This window comes from Malania oleifera, chromosome 7, assembly GCF_029873635.1.
Source record: "Malania oleifera isolate guangnan ecotype guangnan chromosome 7, ASM2987363v1, whole genome shotgun sequence".
NCBI classification, from domain to species: domain Eukaryota; kingdom Viridiplantae; phylum Streptophyta; class Magnoliopsida; order Santalales; family Ximeniaceae; genus Malania; species Malania oleifera.
Window position 1 is genome coordinate 73792191 of NC_080423.1, and position 20460 is coordinate 73812650.

Below are 20460 nucleotides of genomic sequence, written 5' to 3' on the forward strand. Positions count from 1 at the left end.
ACCTCTCTCCTTCACTTGGTAGAGATGCCTTTACAATCCTTCCTTCACTAGGCGGAGATGCCTTTACAATCCCCCCTTTACTCAGGCGGAGATGCCTTTACACAACTTCAAGCAAGATATCCTTTGCTTGAAACAATTCAAACCCGAACCGTTGTTGTACAATGAAGAATCAAAGGTGTACAATGAGTGCTCCTCAATAAAGCTGATGAGTACAATAGAAATACAAATCTAATACGCTCCCAAATAAATTTGAATGAAGCTCAAAGGAGAAACAAGGCGTTCTCTAAAGTTTTGGGAAAGATAAGTGTGAGAGAACTTTGAAAATGATGTAAATAATAATCTCAATATGAATCAATTCTCAATCATTGTTAGAATAACTCTAGAAGCCTTGTATTTATAGGCAAGCTCGAGTTCTAGCCGTTATGTGACCGTTGGACAAGTTTATATTTATTTTATTTTAAAAATCCTACCGTTTTCTAGCCGTTGCAACATTGTCCTGACAGTTTTGGTCGACCAAGTTAGGATTCGGTCACCTGAATTGCCTATTCAGTCGCTGGAACTACTTGTTTGGTCGCCCGAGTTCCTGATGATTTCTCATATGTGATTTTCCACGATTTTCGGTCGACCGAGTCTCTGCTTCGGTCGCTGGAATTGCCTAGAACAACAATTCTTTTGGTTTTTCATACTTAAAAACATTTTTTATCCTTAGAAATGATTTTGCACTTTAATAAAATGATTTTTCATAAAAACTTAAGAGTGCCTAAGGTCCAACTAAGGTCATGTTTGAGCTTCATATCATGTTCATGGGAAATGTACTCACATAGTTCCTAAATGCAATATACATAGAAAAATTTCTTCAAGTCTTCAGCTTTGATCTTTAAAGGCTCCAAGACTTTAGCTAGGTAAAATCATCTTTAATGCTTCATGGCTTCCACTTTGAATCAGTCATTGTGCTTGCACTTAAACTGTCATTCCTGTCTGCTCGTGGACTCGACTGCTTGGTCATGTTCGCAGCTCTGTGAGAGGGAAATTGTAGCGATTGAAGGAGGTGCTGCTGCTGGCTGCGACTTGGGAGATGGAGGTGGAGGGTGAAGCTGAAGGCTAGAGGGAGGGGGTCGAAGGGTTGGAGCACTGGAGGGGACGCGAAGGCTAGGGCTTTCAAGAGTTTGAAGGTGGAGGAAGGAGGCAGCTGAAATCTAGTGTTTGTTTTTTTTTTTTTTTGAAGTTTGAAGGTGGAAGATGGAAGATGGAAGAAGAAGAAGCCTTTTTTCAAGGATCTCGAGGTATGTATCCTAATGCATGCTACAAGCTAATTTATTGAAAAAATTTTCCTTTTGTTTGCATTCTTGTGTAGATATTTTCATTGGTAGCCGGTAGGGTCTTCAGCATGTTGATGAATTTGTTGAATAGTTGAGTTGCATCTGCAGAGCATCTCTGCAAGATCTCTTTTTTTCTTTGTCATGACTCATCTAGTAAATGATGTATTGAACTGAGATTTGACTCAAATTTCTCCGATCTCCATTGTATACTCGCAGGCTGCACAAGAAGAACAAACCAATCACATGGGAAAAACAAAACAAAGGCAGAGTGCAGCACTAGAATTTCCCCCTCCAATTTTTTTTTTCCACATGGCAATCAAAATTTTTGAAAATTTCGAAATGTCGTTTGAAATTTATCGAAATCTCAAAATTTCAATCGAATTTCTGCAAAATTGAATTTGTATCGCAATTTCGTTTTAGGACCCCTTCGAAATCCAAAATTTTGACCGAAATTTCGACATTTTGTCGGAAATTTAAGTCTTTGCTTTGTTCTCACTTCTTCCTTGTATATTTGAATGTGTGTCCTTTATCCATTAGTTAAGTCCAAGAATGGATAAGTTAGGTTCTTGTGCTATCAAATGATCTTTTTGGGCTATTCCTATGCTCAAAAGGGATATTGACGTTTTAGCCCTACTTAATGTTGATCTTTTTCTTTGCCGACATCACTTTTTTGAGTCTACATCATATTATTATGATTTCTTGAGTTTTGTTGACCTTGATGCGTTACTTCCTCTATGAAGTCTTCCAAATCCTAACCTATTACCTCCACCCAATTCCCCTATATCTTCATCCAATTAGAGTCCTTCACATTGCTTGGATCTTCCTAATTTGCAGGAGTACACACGACAACTCAAATCCCTTGAGCCTCCTTTAACTTTGACTTTTATGCTTCTAGTTCCTTTGTCAATCGATCTTATTTCCCAATATGTTGATCTTCCTATTGTTGTTCAGAAAGGTAAACACACTTGTACCCTAAATCCAATCTCTAATTTTGTTCATCATGATTTCTTGTCACCTTTATAGTATTATTTTGTTAGTATTTTGTCTTTTTTTGCTCTTTCAAAATCTAATTTTGAAACCATGTTCCATTTTGGGTAGAGGACTACAATGATTGGAGAAATGCATGTGCTACAGAATAATTAAACTTGGGAGTTGGTACCTCTTCCTTCTGATAAGCCTATGGTTGGTTGTCGCTAGGTGTATATCGTTTAAGTTGTTCCAGATGGTTCTGTGGCTTGATTGAAGGCCTTTCATTGCCAGGGGATGTACTTAGGTGTATGGTTTGGATTATTCAGACACATTCTCCTTGGTTGCCAAACTTGTATCAATACAATTGTTCATCCATTTAGCTACCACTTGTCACTGGCCTCTACATCAATTAAATGTGAAGATGTTCTACATGGTGATCTTTAGGAGAAGGTTTGTAGGGAGGAACAACTTGGATATGTTGCTCAATGGGAGCTAGGATTAATCTATTGGCTTACGAATTCATTATATGGTTTAAAATAGTCTCCTAGAGCATGGTTTGGTTGATTTATTGCTGTAACACTTAAGTTTGGCCTTTAAACAGTGTGTAGTAGATCACTCTATATTTTATCATCATGCTTCATTTGGCAGGATTTTGCTTTTTGTGTATGTGGATGATATTATGATTATTGATGATGATGATCAAGGCATCTAGGGTCTCAAGATTTTCTTAGAAACTAAGTTTAGACAGAGGATTTGGGACCATTGAAGTACTTTTTGGGTGTAGAAGTATCGAGATCTTGTGTGGGAATATTCTTGTCATAGAGGAAGTAATTTCTTGATCTTTTAGATGATGTTGGGGTCCAATCCTATTGATACATCTGTGGATCCCAACAGTAAGTTAGTGTCAGACATGGGTAATTTGTTGCCTAATACAGGATGGTGTCGGAGACTTGTTGGAAAGTTGAATTATCCTACAGTCATTCAACTGATATATTTTTCGAAACAAGTGTTGTGAGTTAGTTCTTTATTCTCGAAGAACAAGTCACTGGGATGTAGTAATTTGCATCTTAAGATGTCTAAAAGGTGCACTTGGGAGCATGGTTTTAAATAACATTCGCGATCCATGTAACGGTAACGGTTGTAGTTGTAGCGGATGTTACGCAACAGGTAAGGTCACCATGCCCATGAATTTTTTTTTTGCATTAGCAAACTTTTTAAATACATATAGATTCACCTGCTTTGATCCCAAAATCCTTATACTAAAGCTTTGAACGATTTTTAGGAAATTTTAATCAACTTAAATATAACATATACTACAGATATCAAATGTGATGTAGGGGGCTTTAGTTGCTATTGGCAAGAAGCGTGCATTTGCTAATTTTTTCACTACTTTACTGATGTTAGTTGAAATTCAAACTAGGAAATCATAAATGCAAAGAAATATAAATGATAGAATGCCATCGTTTGTACTCTTTTACTCTTTAATGAAACATTTGTTACCCAAAAAATAAAATATACAATGTTCATATGTTAAACAAGAAGAAATATGCATATAATAGAATGTATTTTAGTCTCCAAACTAGGTGTAAGAAAAACAGAAAAAAAAAATTGGAATAACTTAAAATACAAGCATATATAATTTAATGAGAGAAAAAGTTGTGTTAATTTTAATGTTATTCATTGAAAGATATGCATACTATATGTCAAAGAAAATGAACTCAAAAATAATTTTTTTTTTTTTTTATAAAAAAATCACCAACTAAACAAACCAACTTAAAATTGAATTCTAAGCTTTAATAAAGGGAAAAGAAAGGGGAAAATGCAAAAAAAAAAAAAAAAAAAGAAAGAAAGAAAAGAAAAGAAAAAAAAGAAGATCCACAACTGGGTACTATGTCTTTGTTAGTGGTAATTTGATCTCTTGGGAAAGTAAGAAACAAACCGTGGTTGCTAGGTCAAATGCTGAGTTAGAGTATAGGGCCATGGCTCACACTACATGCGAACTTGTTTGGTTGGAGAACAAGTTAGAAGAATTAGGTTTTCCACATTCTCAGTGTATGTAGTTGATGTGTGATAATCATGCTGCTGTTCATATTGCTTCCAACACAGTCTTCTATGAGCGAACAAAAACACAGTGCCACTTTGTTCAGGAGAAACTTGTGGAGAAGCTCATTACAACCACCCATGTGATGTCTGATTTGCAGTTTGCTGATTTATTCACTAAAGCCTTGGGGGCTTGCCCATGTTAAATTCATTTGTAACAATCTATGAGCATATGATATATATGCTCCAGCTTGGAGGGAAGCGTTAGTGATTATTCTAGTCATTTAGCATTATTAGTATGTGCCAGTGTATGCTGATAAACGTGAGTTAGCAAGGGTATTACTAGATTGTACTTGACATTTATTATAATTAGAATGAGATACATATCACCTTGATTAGGTCCTTCAATTCACCAAATACTTCAACAATTCTCATCTCACCTAATGAGGATTTCTTATGCTTCTTTTCCTACATTCTTTTTTTTTTTTCCTTCAAAAAAATCTGTTCTTTTTTTTTTTTTTTTAATATAAAAAATATTGTTTCTTCTTTTCCTTAAAAAGGCAAGATTCTGAAACTGAAGAGAGCGTCTTGAAATCCCGTAAAAACAAGTGTTGTGATTCTCTGTTTTCTGGTCTATTCATAAAATCTAAATTCCTGCTTTTTATTTTTTTATTTTTATTTTAATGGCAAAAGAAGAGAGTATGTTGATGAGAGAAGAATTTATAAATAGGAGAATAAGACATCTCCTATCAATATTCTGGAAAAATCCAAAGCAAAAAATTCCTCCATTCTTACTGAACTTCTGAAAAGCTAGAACCCTTAAAGCATCTAAACCAATGCACCCTAAAGAGGCAAAGTATTGAATCTTCTCCCAAACCAGCTGACAATTGAATTTTTTCCCTGACAAAATCTGTGCATTGCACTCCAACCATAATCCCCACAGCACTGCAAATATACCGCATATCCAAAGAGCAACCCTATCGTTCCTTCTTCCAAGACCCTCAAAAGAAATAGCCAACGTTCCTTTCACTGGGCTGGAGAAAGCTAAGCTTCTCCAAACACACCGAATAATTTATTCCAGATGCTCCAAGCAAACTCATTATGTAAGAACAAATGAGATGCTGGTTCAGAATTCAAATGACAAAGCACACAAACATCTGGAGACAAGGCCTTCAAAGGTATTCTGATTTGCAACAGATTATTTATATTGATTCTATTAAGTAAGCCAAATAAAAGCCTTAATCTTTGGGGGAGCTTTGGCTTTCCAAATACATGAGTATGGAGGAAAGCAAGAGTCGGAACAGGTCAAAAAATCAAAATAAAGATTTACAAGAATATACCCCCAAATGATCCAAATCCCTGCCTGAAGAAAGATGCCAATTGTTCAATAACAAGGAGGAAACTTCCATAAACTCTCAAATCATTAATAGATTTGAAATGAAAGTTCCAAGAAACAAAGGGCTAACCAAATCAACCACAAAAAAAGAAATCATACGTCCTGCCCTCGGCTGATGTGAATTCCTCTTAGCTTGTGCAACTGGGCATTGTTTGTTTTATCTGTACTCTCTAATTGTATTGTTCTAGTTTAATGTCTTGTCACATTAATTGCTTTGACATTTGACTGACGTGCAGGTTGATAAATTGAAAGTATTATTTGAATCACTTGCTAGCTCAACCTCGAAAGCTGAAAAGCGCATTGAAGACCACAGGTCTCTTACTGAATATTTTTCTCGTGTGTACATGCACTTTTGCTTGTGTTTGTTTTTTAGTGTTGGTGCATGTATAAATGCATATTGGCATTTTCCATCGTAGGGGAATGCTCGTATGAGCCATCCCAAGTGTTAAAGATCATCATTAATTATGAGTGTATCTAACAAGCTCTCTTTGCTCGTGTAAGATGTTTATCTTGTCAAGAAAACCAAAACTAAAAATAAAATATAAATCTTCATGGTAATAAGTTGATGTCACAAACACTGAGTCACTGATAACCAGTGTTAGCAATATTCTCTAAGAAATATCTACGCAACCTCCTGATGTTTTAGTTTCTGGAGTGGCTCAGACATGTTATTAGCTATATTGAGCAAAATAAAATGACTTTGGAATATTCTACCAGTACAAAAGTTATTGAAACTCCTTGATAGCACACATGAGAAGGAAATGCTAAAGACAAAACTCATTTTGGGGCCTGCTTAGGCACATGTAGCTTCCCTAGAGGTATGCATCTGTAATCTTGACTGTTCCAGCTAGCAAGTTTCCTCTTTGCTCTCTTAAGATGTTTAGGCATCAAAAATACCAAAATTAATGTTAGATGACCACTTAACCTAAAAGATTAATCTGTTAGGTTGTGGGCCAACAGTATATACCAAGCTTTAACACTTCCACTCACGTGCAGTCTAATTGCACGTGGAAAGGTAAACAAATGATAAATAACACCTATTACAATGAGAGCAATTTTTTTACAATCAAACAATAAACGTGGGCAACAATGCTGAAACCCAGGACCTCCGGGAAACCATGGCTCTAATATCATGTTAAGCACCACTTTGCCTGAAAGCTTAAGCTCTTGGTGTTGGGCTCAACCATGCATGTAAGCCCTTCAATTTTCCAATGTGGGACAAGTTGACTAGTGGAATTTCTCAACAATTAGAAATGAAAGATGAATCTTCATGGTAATCTGCTGATGTTATAAATGCTGATAAGCAATGCTTTTGATAATTTATTGCAGTGCTGGGATGGGATGGTTTGGGGTTTTGAAAATTTTCAAAATAGCATCATTTTTAATTGTTCTTACTTTTAATTACCTCTATTGTAGAACTTTTTTTCATAAACTGATTTTGGACTTTTGGTGTTTGATTGAAACAAGCACTTGAACAAAATCCTTCCCTCCAAAGTTGCTAATCATCCTGAATTGTTGGATACGGCTGTATATTGGGGTTGGTTGTCATAACATTTTCACATTTAACGAAGGAATGAAAACTAAGTTTGCCTGATGCAAGACACTGGGTGGTACATACTTTGAAACAGATTAAGGGTTTCTTATTATTTATTTTCTGGTGAATTAATGGTGGCTTTGCAAGAATATAGGGGAAGTGCATTCCAGCTTGATACGTATCTTCGTCGTTAGATGTGCTATTTGTACCTGTTTTTTGACGTGATAAATTGTTGAATTTTGATGAGGAGAAGCATAAATGATTATTTCCCTGATATTGTAATTTTTTTTTTTTTTGATATTTTCTTGAATATAGTTTATACTCTAGAAATTTCTTCTCAATTCTCTAAACATAGATTTAGCATAATATGAATCTGATGGTTTTTCATATTCTTTAAGCAGATCTGAAAAAGAAGAAGCACTCAACTTTCGTGTGGGCAGGGCCAGTGAGGTTATCCAACTTGAGAAGGTACACTATGCCTTGGGGAGTGTTTCCCTTGCTTATAGAAAATCTGCAAGAATTATACATGACAAAGATGTTTTCTTACAATTCTGGTTTAGGTTACATGAATTTTGGCACAATGAGTATTTTTAGCAAAATTATGGATCCATCGTGGTCTGCCTCTTCCCCAGACCTTGCATATGCAGGAGCTTTTTTGCACAGGGCTGCCCTTTTTGATTATTTTTAGCAAAACACTGCCCACCAATTATTTGTCTAGAAACTTCATGTTAACGTGATTCTTACTTCCACTGTTCCATTGCATTGGGTGTATTTCATTCAATCTAGTAGTGTTGTCTTATTGATTTTCCTCATTTTATATTGCTTTCACTGACTTAGAAGAATGAATGTTATATCTGAACTGCTCTTTCCAACACTAGTTTCAGTGCACCAATTAATTACACAAGTTGTCACCTCCATATATATTCTTGTTCCTGGACAGTTGACACTCTTAATCCTCTATGACTCCAGTTCTTTGATTTATGTATGAGATTTTGTATCTGATTTGGTCTGTGGATGTGAAGAAAAATATAAGCCGACAAGAAATGTCTTCTAGTATTTCCACCAATTGTTTGTCCAGAAATTTCATCTTAACATTATTTTTACTTCCATTGCATTGGGTGTGTTGCATTCAATACAGTAGTATTGTCTTGTTGCTTTTCCCATTTTATATTGCTTTCATTTTCCCTTAAAGGAAAGTATTATATTGGAACTGCTCTCTCCAACTAGTTATCCCTGTGGACTGATTAACACAATCGTTTAGCCATTTGTTTTTTGTTTCCACTGCTGACATCTGGTTTTGAAGACCTGTTTGGGTTGCCTACTTTGATGGCCATTTTAAAACCAAACAAGCGTATAGTACCAAATCATTGGTCCTCTAATTTGTACTTTTTTCTTTAGAGAAATGGAGTTGCCATTTTGTTTTAATTTTTGAAAAGACAAAATAAAGGAAAGCCTTTAAAAGAGATTAGGTTCGGGAGTACAATTGTGAATACGGAACGCAACACTTTAAATTCATTCTAATTAGATTAGCACCCTAAATCATCCATTCCTTTGAATTGTTACCATGCTTACCTTGTGTGTGTGTGTGTAAACATCCATTTTGAAAGAATTACTCTAAAACAAACAGTAGAAGCTTTTTTTTTCTTTCAAAAAAATGAAGAAGTTAACTTTGAAAACCAAGCGGTCAACTGCCTACAAAGGCCAGTAAACCACCCTCTGCATTTTTGCTTCCCCTTTTTGATTGTTCATTTCAGAAAGTGTTCAACTCTTACCCTTTGAGAAGGCCTTTGCAAGACTTGTGTAGAGGGTTAATCCTCTTGAAAGTCCTACTACTTTAATGCCTAATCCAAATGCACATACAACACATGCAAATTAACAAACAATGAAGAAGAAATGGAGAAGAGAGGAAAGAGGGATTTAGATTTTTTGTTTGGTATGATTGAATCTACAAAGTAGATTACCTGCATAACCTTGAAAGAGGAATCAAGCCATCTATAATTCCCAAAAAACATTTTAAAGTTAAGTTTAAAAATGTTCTTTTGAGTTATTTATGAAAACATTTGAATTTGCATGAATTTGGTTTCTTTGGGAGGAAAACCATAAAACCCAACTTGAAATCCCTTGAGTTATCTTCTAGAAAAGAGGCTTTCTAATCCATTTAACAGCCGCATCATGAATTGTTCATTAAAAAGTTGAATTTTCTAAAAGATGTTTTGGTTTATTTAAGGAGAAAACCACAACAACCATTTTGAAAAAAAAAAAGTGTGGATTTTTGGAAGGAGAACCATAAACCTGACTTGACCATCATTTGAAAAGATTGGAGAACACCCAACACTTCTTCATAGATTTATGGTCGCAAGAAAAAATCATTGATGTTTTTGAGAAAACTCATGCAAATCCATTTGTTTTAAATGATAAAGTGATTTTTTTTTGGTAGAGAAATCATGAAAACTCTGAAGGCAGAATCAATCAATGTTAATCACAGGTGCTCTATCATGTGTAGAAGCACTAACATACTTCAAATTACAAAGAAAATCAAAGGGGAGTGCAAAATGAGCAATCTTGGGAGTTGGCGGTCGATCACTTGTAGGGTCCGGTTGATTGCTTGTAGCCAACGACTACATTTTCAAATGAAGGAGAGGTTGGTCGACTGCCTGCAATAGCCAATTGATTGCCTGAACATGAACTTCAATACAAACATGAAGTTTTGACATTCTAGCATGCTTTTTTCTAGGCAACCATGATAGAAACATGTTCTACAACATCTAACATGCATTTTTGACGTAGGAAAGTAAAGAAATCATAAAGTATCATATGATTCAAGAAAACATAATCATGCTTCAACATGCCAAAATCAATATAATGAATGGAAATGAACGAAGTAAAGGATTTGATAGTGACCTCTTTGAAGAATGACTCCCTGTAGATCAAGTGGAAGGTCCCTTACCTCGAATCATACCCCCAAAATCCCTTTCAAAAGAAGAGGGTTATAGTTTCTCTTCTTTCTCTCCTTCAAATGGAAGTCTCCTTGAAACCCATGAATTTGTCTTGAAATCCTCAACTTGCCCCCATTTGGACGTCCTAATCTCTCCTCAAGAGAGTCCTTTTATAAACCTTCAATGGAAGGGAGGGAAAAGCCTTTTCAAATTTAAATTTCAAAAATTCAAATTCAAAAGTAACTTCCATTAACCAGCAACCGTCAACTGCCAATGTTAGAAGTTGACATGTGGTATCATTGGAACATGTGGCAAGCCCAAAAGCTCTAGTTAACTGCATCAAAACAAGTCAAAAATTTGAATTGTGGCTAGCCCGGTCGACCTATGGTCAATTGCTTGTGAACAATTTGTTTCTTTCTCTTTATTTTTCCATAGATTTTGATATCTTCATTTGGGTTAAAAGTTGTTTGGTAAAAAAATGACTATCAACATTCGCCATATGTTTTTTGTATTCCTTGACAATTGACACTCTTATCACTTGTTTTGTTCACGGAATGGAATCGGAGGACAAATATAATCGAGTTAGGAATGGAATCATTGTGGGAACATTCCATTCCAATGGTTGAAACATGGAATCAAAAATGGAATGCAATGACAATTCCATTCCATTGTTTGTTGTGTAATAGAACAAAAGGAAATGAATTAATTGTATATTAAATTTACGATAATGTCCTTATGTACAAAAATACTTAAGCCAACCAATTAATTCTTGGAAGCCTCCAACAAACCTATTTAAGTGGTCATTTAGTCATTCATGAACCACTCAATAAAATTACTTGTATGCAAATTCTATCCAATCCATTAAATTTAGGCAGACCCCAACCCGCCTACAAGATCTTGTAATTCATTTGACATATTAAAACCATGAATTATAATACAAAATTACAATTTTTCCGTTGTAACTTTAAATGACAAATATTTCTTAAAATGTGATATATTACCAATTTTCCCTCAACTTTTGTTTCCCACACAAAATGCGATTTATATATAACCATGACCCACCAAACTTTATTTTAGAAAGAATGATCACATGTGCTATAAACTGAACTCAGTCTGCTACTAACGAAGAAAGACAAGAGAGATACTTGGATTATACTGCCTGAAAGTCCAAAACCTTTTGCATGAATATCCTTTCTTAGGATTTGACTAGAAAATATAGTATGAGTATAGGTAAGAACAAGGAACAAAATTTCAAAAACGGCCCTTGCAATTCCCAATTGAATTCTACCATAACTAATATGCAGTGTTCAAGATGACAAGTAATCTCATCTATTGAAATTTCCAAAACAATTATTCAGTAAATATAGTCATGATTTAAACAACGTAAAAAATGGGATTTAACAAAAAGTTAGCTCCTGGAGACAATATGGAAAACTTACCTGCAAAATTGACAGCTTCTTTCAAAGGTATGTGAATGTTATTTTAGTCTCTCAAAGGTGGTCAAAATTTGATCCCTCTGGTCCTATCTCAGCTAGTGCTACTGGCCATGACTAATTGTCTAATGTTCTAGTATGGATAAATAAAGATTGAGTTTGAGTAGAAGATTAGTTAATCGGATGGGGACTGCTATTTTTTCTTTGTCGCAGCAACAATGAGTTCTGTTTCTTTCTTCTTCTTTTTTATTTTTATTTTTATTTTTTTCAAATTATATTCAGAAAAATTTAAAATAATAATACCAGCTAAAGATTCATAATGTTTTAAAATACTCTTTTCAGGATTAGAATAAGATGCAAAATTCAACTTAAAGAAAGGATTTAGTATACTATTAATCACTTTAGTAATTTTGCCCATTATTAGTGTTAGAGGTTATATATGTCTTTTAGAATTATTTTCATTGAGTGTGTTAGTATGTTAGTGAAAGTAAGGATATTATTGTCATTAGAATGTATTTAAATTTGTATTATAAATAGAGGGAGAGACCTATCTTCAAGTTTGGGCATTCATTTTTAATCAAATCTTAACATTGTATCAGAGCATGATCCTATCTAAATCCTATTTCTCTCAGCCGCTGGGAAACACCATTCCCATGGCTGTTCTTCCCTAATCCACCTCCATCCCATACTAAATCACAAAACCAACCATATACCCATAATTAGACCCCCTCCCCGACGACTCACCCCAAAAAACCCCATTTCTGGAGGGCACCCCGCGCGCCAGCCAAATGCCGGTAGGGCCGACCCCATGCACAGGTGTGTGAGAGCAGTTCTGGCCACCTTTTTTTTTTTTTTTCCTTCTGGCATGGTCCAATTCCTTCTTTAGACTATATTATCAAGCTGTTAGGCCAGTTTTTTGCCCAAAAATTCAACCTTTTCGTCCATGCACTCGCAGTATCTTTTAATTTTTGTTCAGGTTTTGTAAAGGCTTCCTTGTGAGTTTTTTGGAGCTGTGGCAGCATTCGTATGTTCAGTTCTGAGGCTGTGCTATATCCATTGGCGAGTTGTTCACCTTGTCAGTGGTTGCGTCGGTGCCTCACATGGTTTGTTATTGTTATGATTATTGATTGTTCTTCTTGTTTTTGGTGTGGTTGCTGATTTGTGAGTGCTGTGGCAGTGCTATATCCATCGGTGAATTGTTCATCTCATCTGTTGTTGTGTCAGTGCTTCACATAGTTTGTGATTATCCCAATTAGTTTTGATCGTTCTTGTTTTTGGTGTGATTACTGATTTGTGAGTGTTAGGATGGAATCTATGAATCCCAAAAATTTGTCTCCTACGTCACTGCGACTAATAACGACTCAAAAGTTGGATGGAAAGAACTATGTTCAATGATCTATAGCTGTTTGGATTTATTTAGCAGGATTAGGGGAATTTGACCACTTGCTCCAATCTGATTCTTCTAGTGAGAAAGAGAAAAGACATGTCGGTTTTGGAAGAAGCCTTGATTGTTTCCCTTTTTGCAATTCGATGGAACCACATATTGCATGGATGTGTATGCATCTAGATATATGCAAGGAGATTTGGGATTATGTCAGACTTCTTTACTCCAGTAACATTACACGTATGTATGATTTATCCTAGGAGTACTTGCAGTTACAATAAGGAGATTGGAGTATCGCAGATTATTTTGGAGGGATAAATCATATTCATGAGGAGCTTAACGTCGTGCAACCTATAATTGCCAACGTTTTTGAGATGCAGAAGTAGAGGGAGCATATGACAGTTCGTTGTGTTCTAGCAGGCTTGAGACCTGAGTTTGAGGCAGTTCAGTCCCAGTTACTCAGTAGTGCTGAGCTGCCATCATTTGCTGATGTTTATTCTCGTGTCCTTCATGCTTCCTTTAGCACGCATTCTCTTGCTTTTGCATCTGGCTCTAAGAGGATAGCCTTTGCTACACAGAGTGATTCTAGTTCTCTACCAAACAACCACAAAATTTATCGTGGTGGTTCAAGTAGTCGTAGTGGTAGAGATGGACGAGGCAGAGGTACTCCTCGTAAGTGCACTCATTGTGGACTGAATAATCACAGTATTGAGCAGTGTTGCGATCTTCATGATAGACCTTTACGTGTTGCCAATGCAGCCACCACTGACTTCACACCTTTGGGGACAGCCAATGCAGCCCCCGCCGCCTCCTCACCTTTGGGGGGAACCAATGCAGCCATCACCGCCTACTTACCTTTGGGATCAAGTGGGGGGCAACGTACTGTCTCTAGGTCAGAGGAAGAGTATTCCAAGTTCTAGCAGTATCAAGCATCACAACAAGCTTCTCTCCCCATTGCATCTCTTGCCTAAATAGGTAAGCACACTGTATACCTGTCATCCAGTATTTCTTGTCCGAGTCTTTAGGTCAAAGACTCCGCTGCCACTGATCATATCACAGGTATACCTAACTCTTTCTCCACTCATCACCATCCTGCAAATTTACCTTGTATTACTCTTGCTGGTGGATCCACTATTGTAGTCAAGGGAATTGGGGCTGTAAATTCCACTTCTTCTATTTCTCTTCGTTCGGTTTTACATATTCCCAATTTTTTTTTTTTTTTTTTGATTTTATGTTTGTTAGAAAAATTACTAAATCCATGAATTGTTCAGTGACATTTTTCCCTAATTCTGTGATCATTCAAGATTTGAAGACGAGGAAGATGATTGGCGGAGGGCGTGAAGCTTGTGGACTCTATAACTTTAAGTTGTTATCTCCTTATACCACCTGCACTATTGTTGCCACACCTTTCCAAATTCATTTTCACTTGGGTCATCCTTCTTTGGAAAAGTTAAAATGTCTTGTTCCTAGTTTGAGTTTTGTAGTGAGTCTTGTTAGTTGGTAAAGCACCATCGTGCTTCTTTCACTTCCCGGGTCAATAAACGGGTTGCAAGCCCTTTTATGTTAGTTCATTTAGATGTATGGGGTCCTAGTAGGGTCATGTCCAACTTGGGTTTTTGGTATTTTGTTAACCTTTGTGGATGATTATTCAAGAATGACTTGGTTATATTTAATAAAAGATCATTCTAAGTTATTTCATGTATTTTGTCCCTTTTGGCCTTTTGTACTGAAATAAAGACTCAATTTGGTTTGCTAGCTCGAATACTGTTAAGTGATAATGCTGAAGAGTTTTTCAATGCACAATTCACTACTTATATGACTCAGTTTGGTATCGTTCATCAATTATCTTGTGCTCACACTCCTCAACAAAATGGGGTTGTAGCGTGGAAAAATAGACATCTTCTTGAGATCACTCACATTTTACTTTATCAAATGCATGAATCTAAAGTGTTTTGGAGTGATGTTGTACTTACTCTTGTTATTTGATCAATAGAATGCCTTCCTCTATTCTTAGTGGTAAAATTCTCTACCCCATTCTCTTTCCGAATTCACCTTAATTTTATCTTCCTCCTCATATATTTTGATGTGTGTCCTTTGTTCATCAACTAACTCCTAGGGCGGATAAGTTGGATCATCATACTATAAAATATGTCTTTATGTGCTACTCGTATACTCAAAAGGGATATCATTGTTATAGTCCTGTGCTTCATCGCTTTTTTGTTTCTGTCGATGTTACCTTCTTTGAGTCTACACCTAGTCACTGAGTGCTTCTGAGCTCAGTGAGTCTCTTCCTTTGCCTAATCTTCTAGATTCTATGTTGTTGTCCTTGCCCAACCAACCATTTGAGTTTCTATGTAGTTAGAGTCCTTATTGCCTTGATCAACCTAATTTGCAGGTGTATTCATGACGATGGCTCCGAGGAAAAGAGTCCCTACTAGCTTCCACTACCACACCTTTGGTTTCCTCATTTGATGATCCTCCTATTGCTGCACGGTAAGGTAAACGCACATGTACTCAACACCCCATTTCCAACCATGGTTTTAAATTTCCATGAAGCTGTTGAAATTTTCATTGAACTTTCCGGTTTCCACTCGAAATTGAAATGGCAGTCGATTTCCATCCTGCATAATTTTCGTTGAAATCTTAACGAATCATTCACAATTTATTGAACTCAAAATTTTAGCAAAACTTTTTGAAATTTTAAGTACACAATGAAATTTCCTCAGGATTTAGATGAGAGATTTAGGAGTGAAGTGAAATTTCTCTCTTAATTTATTTTATTTATTTTTATTGAAAACAAAATATTATGACAAGTTCTTTGACATTGTATGAAAAAATAAACTTAATTAATATTTTTTTTAACCTTTCGTGTCTAAATTATCATTATTTCTATAATAAAGAATATTTAAATGGTTTATGAATTTCATTTATACAAACTGAATATGTTTAATTTATATTATCTTACAAATATATTTGATACACATACTATATTACAACTTTTCCACCTCATATACAACATAGATGTATTTAACTTGTAATAAATTAGTCCTAAAACTTACATTATTATGCATATTAACCATTTCTAAAGTTTCACTAATAATTCCATGCTTTATTACTGATTACTGTTATTTTTTCAAATCAAAATAAAAAATGACATTGGAATCGAAATTTCCGTACTATTGGAGCTTTGAAATTTGAGTCAAAATCGAAATTGAAGACCTTGTTCCCAAATATTTTTCTTATGACTCCTTATCACCCTCCTATTATTGTTGTGTCACTTCTTTGTCATCTACTACCCTTCCTAAATCTATTTCGGAAGCCTTAGCCCATTTGGGGTGGAGGGATGCTGTGGTTGAAGAGATGAATGCTTTACATGACATTGGTACTTGGGACTTGGTACCTCTTTCTCCTGACAAGTTTGTGGTTGGTTGTCGCTGAGTTTACACTGTGAAAGTCAACCCTAATAGTTTTGTGGCTCGTTTAAAGGCTCGCCTTGTTGCTAAGGGATACACTTAGGTGTATGGTTTGGATTATTCTGATACTTTTTCTCCAGTTGCCAAACTGACATTAGTACGTTTGCTCATCTCCTTGGCTACTACTCGTCGTTGGCCTTTGCATTAGTTAAATGTAAAAAATGCCTTCTTGCATGGTGACATTGAGGAGGAAGTTTATATAGAGCAGCCACCTGGGTTTGTTGCTCAGTGGGAGTCAAGCTTAGTGTGTTGGCTCAAGAAGGCTTTATATGGTTTAAAATAGTCTCCCAAAGCATGGTTTGGTTGTTTCAGTTCTGTAGTACTTGATTTTGGTCTTCGACAGTGTGTTGTGGATCATTCCGTGTTTTACTGTCATACTTCATCGGGTAGGATTCTTATTGTTTTTTTTTAGGATGATATTGTTATTACAGATGATATGATAAAGGTATTCAGAGTCTCAAACATTTTGTATAGACTAAGTTTTAGACCAAAGATTTGGGACCATTGAAATACTTCTTGGGTATAGAAGTATCAAGATCTCGTATCGAGAATGTTGTGTCACAAAGGAAGTATGTTCTTGATCTGTTTGATGAAGCTGGCTTGTTAGGATCTAAACCGGTTGATCTAGTAGCAAGTTAATGTAGGATATGGGTGATTTGCTACCTAATCTTGGACAATATCGGAGACTTGTTGGAAAGTTGAACGCACAGTTACTCAGCCTGATATATCTTTTGCAACAAGTGTTGTGAGTCAATTTCTAGATTCTTCAAAGACAAGTCATTGGGACGTAGTAATTCACGTCTTGAGATATATTAAAGGTGTACCTGGGAGAGGTCCTTTATATCGTTATCAAGGTCCTTTAGATGCAGATTGGGACGGATTGCCTTCCAATCGAAGATCCACCACCGAGTACTGTATCTTGGTTGGTTGTAATTTGGTTTCTTGGAAAAGTAAGAAACAAATTGTGGTGTCAAGGTCAAGTGTTGAATCAGCATGAGCGGACAAAGCACATTGAAGTTTATTTCCCCTTTGTTCGAGAGAAACTTACAACCGCTTATGTGAAGTCAGACATGCTGCTCATGTTAGATTCATTTGTAACAAGCTAGGAGCTACTGACATTTATGCTCCAGCTTGAGGGGGAGTGTTAGAGGTTATATATGTCTTTTAGTATTATTATTGAGTGTGTTAGTATGTTAATTAGTGAGAGTTAGTAAGGGTATTATTGTCATTAGAAGGTATATAAATTTGCATTATAAATAGAGGGAGAGACCTATCTTCAAGTTAGGTCATTCATTTTTATTAAAATCTTAACTATTAGAAATACATCAACTACTATTCTGCTGTAAACATAAAACATGGAATATTTCTCACCATCTGTAGATCCAATCATGAACCTAAAGTGCATTATTCCTTTGGTTTTACTTAAGTAGGTACAACTTTCAATTTACTCAAGTGTAAGCATCACCTATTGGAAATGTGATTGACGTTTCAGACTCTCCATTTGACGAGGATTAATTACAATTGACTCTTATTCTTGCAGCACCACTTTACTTAACTGGAATCTCTTTTCCTCATCTGGAGGCTGCATCTCTCAAATGACTGGCATTACCAATACCTTACCACATATCACAGTGAAAGAACAAGTCTAAAGCTAATGTTTAAACAAGATCCTAGCTTTAGATACATGAGGATAAAAAAGATGAGAAATGGAGCTATTGATCAATTACTGCACCATTTCAGAAATGCAAAATCGAAACTCTCTAACGCACCATTATATTTTTATACCTTTACCTACACTCCGTGAATTGTCAAGGACCCACGACTTATAGCCACTCGTTGAGGAAAGACGACTATCTTCCAACAAGAACAACAAACAAGAAAGCTCCAACACCTCCTTATCATTAAGGAATATTCAAAAATGAAAGTCCCAAGAAATCTGATCCTCCAATGGAATACAAAATGAAAAAATAAAACCATTATGCAAAGAGGACAGCCTATACAAATAAGGAAAAGAGTTCCAAAGTGCAGCATCACCCACCCAAATGTTCCAAAAACTGAATATGGTTTCCACTCCCCAAAATAAACACCTTAGCCCCATATTAGCATCCTATCCATTACCCTGCATGCCAAGTTTACTTTTAAAAACTTCGTGCCGAAGGAAATTTCCACTAAGGGGAAAGACCATAGCCACTTATCCATTAGATCAATGTTTTTAGACACCAACTTTCCAAGACCCAAACTGCCCATCCTTTTTAGGTCTTACAAATGCCCCCCCAACGATCCTACCAAATGACCTGTATTCTCCTCCATGGTGGACCAAAGAACATCTCTTGTAACTATCTCAATATTTCTAGCTACACCCAAAGGAATTTTATAAATAGACAAGAGATAGATTGGGGTGATAGAAAAACGAGCCCAAACAAAGATAATCCTCCCACCCATGGTACTAAAAATCAGACCATAATGGCTGAAATGGCCATTAATGGAATTGGATGAGAATGAGAGCATTATGGGACGAAATATCGGGTGCAATGAAATTCAGAGTAATAGACTGTTACACACCGTATCGTCAGTTACTGCACCATTACAGCTCCGTAATGTCCATTATGGGACATACACATGGCAGTCAGCGGATAAGGGTTTTTTTTTACCCATTTTCCCCCATTCTCTTGGCTCCTTCTTTCTATGGCTCTGAAACACATTTTTACCATGCATGTCCTAGTTTTGTGAATCAAAAAGACAATTTGAAGTTTGAATCAAGGTTTTGAAGGATTAGGCTCTCTTCAAAGACCAATGTCAGATATGTTCGGCAGTGGTAAATGCCTTATCTTATTTTATTTTATTTTAAGTTTGATTTCTTCTTCATTTAGGTTAGGTCTAACCTACATACCTCATTTCTAAAGGTTCAAAAACTTCAATTACGTCAAGGAGGGTTTGATTTGAGATAAAATATCAACTGGAAAAACCCCAAGGCCTAAATGAGGTAAGTGAAATGCATTTCAATGATTTTTTCTTTTTTAAAAAAGAATTTCTTGAAGCTTGTGTATTTAGATTCATAGAATATGAAATTAACTTGTGTATTTAATGATTTTATGTGCTTTCATTGTTATACCCTTATACTATTTTATTTTCAAATATTCAGATTTCTCCATTTATAAATTAGTAATTAAATGTTTTATCCCATAAAATGCTTAAGTTATTACTATAACTGTTAAGTATTAACTATTTCTTACTAAGTGTTAACTACTTAGTGGTCAGTACTTAGTAGTTAGTACTTACTAGTCTTACTATTGACGTAATCATTAGTTACTGAATAATTAAAATTTTGTAGAGTTTCTACCTACTACTTACTAAATACTAAGTTAAAGTTAGTACTTACTAGCATTATAACTTATAAATTTATTAGTAAATTGCTTAGTAATTGCTAAATTACTAGTCAATAACCTAGTTCTTAGCAATTGAAAACTAAAATAGTAGTTACTAGTTACTACTAAGTACTTACTAGTAACTAGTTAGTACTTACAAGTTACAACAAATACAAACTACAATACTACTAGTACTTCTTTTTGTGTTTGCTCTCCAGTTACTAGTTATTACTGTTTAGTAGTTGCTGCAAGTCTTCACTTTATGATACTACTACTACATCCTTCTTTTCGTTTTTTGCTCTTGTTTTCCTTCCCTTTTGCAGCTACTCTTTGAAGGCTTGAAATTGAAGATTCCTTGTTTGAGGAGAGGGGAGGGTCAAGGTTGAGGGAGTGGTATCGGGCCTAGTGAGGATATTGGATGGCAATTTTCTGAAATTATTGCTGGAAATAGGTATCATGTGAAGTGCAAATTTTGTGGGAAACAAATAAAAGAGGGTATCACAAGATTGAAACAATGCTTAGCCCATGAGCAAGGGGAAGTTTCTAACTGTCCTAGTGTTTCATCCGAAGTTAGGTCGTACATGATGCAACATTTAGAAAATATAAGGGAA

General features: G+C 35.7%; 1 protein-coding gene across 2 annotated transcripts in view; it reads left to right on the plus strand.

The window, feature by feature from the left end:
- LOC131160514 (uncharacterized) overlaps positions 1 to 20460 on the plus strand; it is a 124064-nt gene that overhangs the window by 77508 nt on the left and 26096 nt on the right. The window contains exons 9-10 of one of the 2 annotated variants that reach the window (XM_058116285.1): positions 5961 to 6037; positions 7660 to 7726. In XM_058116285.1, coding sequence (XP_057972268.1) covers positions 5961 to 6037; positions 7660 to 7726 — 144 coding nt within the window. Of the gene's footprint in view, positions 1 to 5960; positions 6038 to 7656; positions 7727 to 20460 lie in introns of both variants that reach the window. The other variant, XM_058116284.1, reaches the window with a different exon arrangement.